The sequence below is a fragment of the Procambarus clarkii genome, chromosome 81 (assembly GCF_040958095.1).
Source record: "Procambarus clarkii isolate CNS0578487 chromosome 81, FALCON_Pclarkii_2.0, whole genome shotgun sequence".
In the NCBI taxonomy this organism is placed as follows: domain Eukaryota; kingdom Metazoa; phylum Arthropoda; class Malacostraca; order Decapoda; family Cambaridae; genus Procambarus; species Procambarus clarkii.
This window is the reverse complement of record NC_091230.1, coordinates 25346553-25354056: the sequence shown is the minus strand read 5'-3', so window position 1 is coordinate 25354056 and position 7504 is coordinate 25346553. Positions and strand designations below refer to the sequence as shown.

The 7504-nt window shown below is 48.9% G+C and overlaps 1 protein-coding gene across 1 annotated transcript; it reads left to right on the top strand.

The window, feature by feature from the left end:
* The first annotated feature begins 2857 nt into the window (after positions 1 to 2857).
* On the top strand, positions 2858 to 4279 carry LOC123773071 (skin secretory protein xP2-like). Its single transcript, XM_069315583.1, has one exon. It carries the CDS (start codon positions 2858 to 2860, stop codon positions 4277 to 4279), a length of 1422 nt encoding a protein of 473 aa, XP_069171684.1.
* The last annotated feature ends 3225 nt before the right edge of the window (positions 4280 to 7504 follow it).

Below are 7504 nucleotides of genomic sequence, written 5' to 3'. Positions count from 1 at the left end.
TCCAGAGACACTGATAGGTAAGCACCACACCTCCACCCACATCCCCACCCACAAGATCCCACCACCACCACCCAGGGCCCCCACCTACAACACTCCAAATGCACCCACGTCCCCCACCCTCAAGGTCCTCCATCCACCCAGGTCCCCACCCACGAGGCCCACCACCACCACCCAGGGCCCCCACCTACAACACTCCACATGCACCCACGTCCCCCACCCTCAAGGTCCTCCATCCACCCAGGTCCCCACCCACGAGGCCCACCACCACCACCCAGGGCCCCCACCTACAACACTCCACATGCACCCACGTCCCCCACCCTCAAGGTCCTCCATCCACCCAGGTCCCCACCCACGAGACCCACCACCACACCTCTACACACACCACTGCACCTCCGCTGTTACCCTCACACACCGGCATACACCAAACAACCACATCCACTAGATGCCAACACCGTACTGATCTATTCATTGATCACCACTCACCTCCACCACACTCTACCACACAATCCCACACAATCCCACACAACCAAACACACTTCCCACCACAACGGGTAGAAAGGCGGGGTCCAAGAGCTCAATCCTGCAAGCACAAATAGTAAACACGAATAATACAAATAGTAAATAATACAAGCCCCTACCCCACAACAATGTTACTTCTGTTTGGTATGATAGTGTTACGTCGTCCTAGAGTCGAGTCCTTTCATTTACATCAGGATCAACGAGGACGCCAATGGTAGTGTCCAGCCGTGTTGGGATCCCTCGGCGTGATTGATGATTAAGCCGCGAGGTGGCTTAATCAAGAGGTGGCACGGGCATGACTAGCCCGTAAACTTCATGAATAGCCCGCAACCACCCGACCTCTGGATGGGTCAGTAATCGTGCTCTCTTTATGTGGCAACTTGGACGGCTTAGCCAAATACCTCTTCTGCGACATATGTAGCCCAGCACACAAGCTTGGGCCTCTGTTCAGCATTTACCCATGATAGTTATCTGGCTATTCACAAATCTCCCTCCAAATCTTTTCCCCTTTTTCAACTCACTTCCCCTATCCCCTCCTCTCCTCCCCCATCTCCTATCCTCTCCACTTTTCTCCCTCATCTCCCCCCCCCCACCAACCTCCTTTTCTGTCTCACTCCTCCCCTACCTCTCAAAACTAAAAACTCTTATGGAAAACAAATCCCTTTTTTTTTAATTCCTGAAAAACGCAAGGGGTCACTATACATGGCAATAATTCTTAAAAGATGGCACTGGGGGAGTCGACCCTGACTGGTATGTGATCAATTCATACCGTGTTATCTTGATCTAGTTAGCTGAGGCTAGCCCCAAGCGTCTGGCGGCCTATCCTGGACAAAAAACATTTTATATTACAGATATAACCTCCATAACACTTCGGAGGTACCATCATTACCCCCCCCCCCACCACCACACAACCCAACCTTACCTTACCTTGAGGTTAACTTGAGGTGCTTCCGGGGCTTAGAGTCCCCGAGGCCCTGTCGTCGACCTGGGGCTTGGTCCACCACCACCAAACCCTATACAAACCGACCACCACACAACCCCAACACCATACAACCTTAAAACACAAGGTGTTTACCCCACAAAATTGTATACTGAGGGGGATAAATACCACGAGCATCTTGGCTCCAGTGACCTCTGTATCACAGAGTTTGACTCCATAATCCAGCTGCAGGATTAAACCCGCCAAAAGGGGACGACAGCAGAGAGAGAAACTTCGGTCAGGAAGTACCCATGGGAGGACTAGATAGAGGGATGGACCCCCATGGGAGGACTAGATAGAGGGAAGTACCCATGGGAGAACGAGCTAGAGGGAAGTACTTATGGGAGGACTAGCTACAGAGATGGACCCATGAGAGGAGGAGCTAGAGGGAAGGTTAAAGAAAAATGGAAGAATCCTCACGGAAAGAGACAGGGAGATCTGTGAAGAATTCAACTGTGGATAAGAGGACTTTTAAGGGTAAGCCGGAGTGGATAGCTGATACATGTGGTTAAAGAAGGGGTGACATCATTTCAGAAGATGTGAAGAAACACCTAGAGGAACTAGAGTAAACAAGGCAGATCAACATTATGTCGTGAATGTTGACAGATGCAGCGGAGATTTTATGCATCCCCTTGATTAGTGTTTATAATGTGTTGTTAGCGATAGGAATGAAATCTTAAACTACAGATCTGTTTCACTGACATGTATACCCTGAAAAATACTCAAGAAAATAACCGAAAGAGGATAGTGGATCATATGATCCAAACTAACTTCGTATGAAGAGGTTTTAGACAGTATGCCTTATGAGCCTAATCGATTTATACAACAAAATTGCCAAGATTCGGCAGGAGAGAGAAGGCCGGGTGAATTGCATCTTGCAAAACCGTCAAAAAGCCTATAGCATTGTTCGGCACAAACGATTCATCCTCAAGTTGGACGAAGCAGACCGAGGTAACTAGGAAGACACTGGACCGGATTAAGGAGTATTTGACAAATAAAGAACAGAGGATGATGAGAGAGGAGAGACAGGAAGGAGGGAAGTGGGGTCCCACAAGTTCAGTTCTTGGACCACTACTGTTCCCGAGTTGTGTAAATGACCTTCCAGAGAAGGTAGGATTTACATGACAATGTTTACGGATGATGCTTAGCTAATGAAAAGAGTAAGGATGAAAAAATGTCTACATAATACTGTAAAATGATTTAGACATAGTAGGAATGGCTGAACAAATAGCTACTGTAGTTAATCCCTAAAAATATGAATTAATAATGTTTGAGAAAAGGGAGAGAAGAGGAGACCAGAAGATGATTATGAAGAGTCAAAAAAGGGAAATATTCCTGGGAGTGTGTAACACCAAAGACATGCATAAAGCCTCACCCTCAAGGCTCCAGCACCAGACAACCTCACCCTCAAGGCTCCAGCACCAGACAACCTCACCCTCAAGGCTCCAGCTCCAGACAACCTCACCCTCAAGGCTCCAGCACCAGACAACCTCACCCTCAAGGCTCCAGCACCAGACAACCTCACCCTCAAGGCTCCAGCTCCAGACAACCTCACCCTCAAGGCTCCAGCACAAACACCTCACCCTCAAGGCTCCAGCACCACACAACCTCACCCTCAAGGCTCCAGCACCAGACAACCTCACCCTCAAGGCTCCAGCACCAGACAACCTCACCCTCAAGGCTCCAGCACAAACACCTCACCCTCAAGGCTCCAGCACCAGACAACCTCACCCTCAAGGCTCCAGCACCAGACAACCTCACCCTCAAGGCTCCAGCACCAGACAACCTCACCCTCAAGGCTCCAGCTCCAGACAACCTCACCCTCAAGGCTCCAGCACAAACACCTCACCCTCAAGGCTCCAGCACCACACAACCTCACCCTCAAGGCTCCAGCACAAACACCTCACCCTCAAGGCTCCAGCACCAGACAACCTCACCCTCAAGGCTCCAGCACCAGACAACCTCACCCTCAAGGCTCCAGCACCAGACAACCTCACCCTCAAGGCTCCAGCACCAGACAACCTCACCCTCAAGGCTCCAGCACCAGACAACCTCACCCTCAAGGCTCCAGCACCAGACAACCTCACCCTCAAGGCTCCAGCTCCAGACAACCTCACCCTCAAGGCTCCAGCACAAACACCTCACCCTCAAGGCTCCAGCACCAGACAACCTCACCCTCAAGGCTCCAGCACCAGACAACCTCACCCTCAAGGCTCCAGCACCAGACAACCTCACCCTCAAGGCTCCAGCACCAGACAACCTCACCCTCAAGGCTCCAGCACCAGACAACCTCACCCTCAAGGCTCCAGCTCCAGACAACCTCACCCTCAAGGCTCCAGCACAAACACCTCACCCTCAAGGCTCCAGCACCACACAACCTCACCCTCAAGGCTCCAGCACCAGACAACCTCACCCTCAAGGCTCCAGCACCAGACAACCTCACCCTCAAGGCTCCAGCACAAACACCTCACCCTCAAGGCTCCAGCACCAGACAACCTCACCCTCAAGGCTCCAGCTCCAGACAACCTCACCCTCAAGGCTCCAGCACAAACACCTCAACCTCAAGGCTCCAGCACCAGACAACCTCACCCTCAAGGCTCCATGTTACGGCCAGCCTGGGCCAGTAACCGGGTTCTTTCGGTTAATGTGTTTTATAATCTCTTATTCTTGATTTTACCCCAAGTTGATAAAAGTTTTCAAGAACTGGTTGTGGCAAGTAGTAGTGCAAAGAATAAAGTGGGGATAAACTATATGCAATTACACCTTCACCAAAATATATAAATAATATATACACATATATATATTTATATATTATATCTCTAAGTATTACTACACATTTACAGTGTTGCTTTCACTCAGGACACTCAACAAATCCCGGCAAGTCCACTACGTACAGGTACACGTTGTCCGCACTCAATGGCAATCACCACTTAATGGCAATCACAGGCGAGTTCACCTTCAACATGGGCCAGTCCGCACACCTTATCTCCTCTCTTGGCCAAATCCGGGTACGTCGGTCCATACAACACTCCATAAATCCAGCAGCTAACACACTGCTACTACCGACGGCGGCCACTTTGTCCTCTCACAGGACCAAGTCAAGAGTTCTGGACTGCCCAAGATGAACTGCTCTCCTCAGCATAATCGCCTCCTCATGTCACTTCTGTGAACATAAACGTCATTATTAGCTAGACAGACATTATGCTGGGTTACCTTAGGATAACACCCTTCCACCGGGGGGAACTAAAATTATATTTGCTTGCACAACCTAGATGGCGTTGATATCGTTATGCCATCTGCCAGAAGTCATCATCGACCTCACCTCCTAATTGAGATATGAAACAGGAGCCTTCCACTGACGCCACACCACCTCCAACAGATGGCGTTGTTTGCATCTCTTCTAATAGTTGGAGGGCAGGTCCATAGATGGCGCCGCAATCGCCATTCCACACTCCAGCAACGGTGTCGATACCATAACCCTTCAGCACCAGACAACCTCACCCTAAAGGCTCCAGTACCACCTCCCCCTCGAGGCCTCAGCGCCTCACCACCTCCCCCTCGAGGCCTCAGCGCCTCACCACCTCCCCCTCAAGGCCTCAGCGCCTCACCACCTCCCCCTCAAGGCCTCAGCGCCTCACCACCTCCCACTCGAGGCCTCAGCGCCTCACCACCTCCCACTCAGGGGCCCCAACACCAAACCATTCCCATCCCACTTCCGCGCACACCACTGTATTCCGCCCTGCCTCTAACACAGGGTTGCATCAGTATAGTGTGTCTGAGTATAGTGTATGGTGTATGAATATAGTGTATGGTGTCTGAGAGAGAGAGAGAGAGAGAGAGAGAGGCTGGAGGTAGAGGGGTACACAGTGTCCTTGGATATAACCTCACAGTTTAGTGTCATGCAACACACATACCTGTGCTTGCTTATCTGCATGCATACATGCACGCCCCTCCCTACCACACACATGTACACGCCCATCCCCGCCACACACATGCCCCTACCCGGCACACATGCACACGCCCCTCCCCAGCACATTAGACAACCAACGATTGAGAAGGCGGGATCCAAGAGCTAACAGTCAGATCCTGCAAGCACAAATACACATAACCAGCCCCCCTACCCCCAATCACAATACATATTGTCACGTGTACGTATTTACATGTGTGGACGATGCATCTATCACCAGGATTTTTGTACCAACCGACACACGGCTCTTAATGTCAACAATATTACCAATAACTCTTCACGATGAACGACAAATCAAACGAATACCAGCCATTTAAATCATATTCCCCATCGATGTTATGGGACATTAATAATAATTATCATATTACCCATAATGCGATGCCCCTGCAACATTATATATATATATATATATATATATATATATATATATATATATATATATATATATATATATAACTGAAAACTCACACCCCAGAAGTGACTCGAACCCATACTGCCAGAAGCACTCTGCAACTAATGTACAGGGTCCCTTAACCACTCGACCATCACGACTGGACAAAAGAGGATGGTAGCCGAGGCTAACTCCCCATCCTCCCGCTGGCACTCTGATGGTAATCTTGGGCATGGTATTTTATCAAATCACCTCATTCTTTGGGGCACACGTGAGGAACACAAATGTGAACAAGCCTGAATGGTCTCCAGGCATATATGCAACTGAAAACTGAAAGACCGGACAAATCTTTTGTCCGGTCGTGATGGTCAAGTGGTTAAGGGATCCTGTCCATCAGTTGCAGAGTGCTTCTGGCAGTAAGGGTTCGAGTCACTTCTGGGGTGTGAGTTTTCAGTTGCATATGTGCCTGGAGACCGTTCAGGCTTGTTCGCACACATACACACACACACACACACACACACACACACACACATATATATATATATATATATATATAAATATATATATATATATATATATATATATATATATATATATATATATATATATATATATATATATATATATATATATGACAATGTCAAAACACGGAGGAAAAATTGAAACAGGAATTTCCTTAAGTACTTTCGTATATTATTCCGTCGTCTGACATTGTATAATGCAACATCGGGTTCCAACATATTCAGATTAAAATATCTTTAATAATTGTTTTATGCGAATCATATAAAAACATTAACTATTTTCGTCTACAAATAATCCGTAATATAAAGAATTACATACGAGACCACGCATTAAAACATAAAAATGGTGGTGTGAATTAGTAAGGTTGCGGGAGCGAGGCGACCACCGCGAACGTTTGTCCTGCTGCCAGGCAGATGGTCGAGAAACGTTGGGTGTAAACAAGTGCACGTGGTTATGGGCAGTGCAGAGGTGGCCAGCTCTCGTCATGTGCGCGCCAAAATCTTGGCGGGTCCTATGTTGGCAGTTGGAATAAAAAGCGCGGCAAGTGAGTCGGGCTGGCATTTGTTGGCGCGCTCCAGTCGCCTTGCTGCCGACACCGCAGCTGGAGCGAGCCCTTCGCTGCACCTCCTTATGCTACTCTCAACTCTATGACTCTCTACACACAGACTAAACTTCGCTACCAGCTCCGAGCTCGGTAAACTTTCATCAGCAATGGAAAATAGTTCTTATATACGTCTTCTTAAGTATTAGGATTCCGCACCTTTCAAGCTAGTATCGGATATGGGGCCAAGGGAAAGCAGGAATACATGCGATAGTCAGTCTTATATCCATGGCGCATAGGGGGCTGCATCCCTTGGCCGGGTTACATTCACCTCTGGAGGGATCGCAAGCCATTACAAGTTTTATGTACCCGCGCTGTAGGAAGTAAATCCAATAACGTTGTCGGTGGGTCGGACAAAGGGGGACGCTCATGGGTCGGACAAAAGCGAACCCGTTCCTCGTTTCTCTCACAGGGGTCGGACAAAGCGGGACGCCGTACGTTTCTCTGGTTAGCAGTTATTTCCTTGTTCTATCGTCCCACTTGAACTGAGTCGCCTCGCGGGGTATTCGGACGCACGAAAACACT

Coding starts and splice junctions, on each gene's coding strand:
- LOC123773071 (XM_069315583.1), top strand. CDS start 2,858: ATGCATAAAGCCTCACCCTCAAGGCTCCAGCACCAGACAACCTCACCC.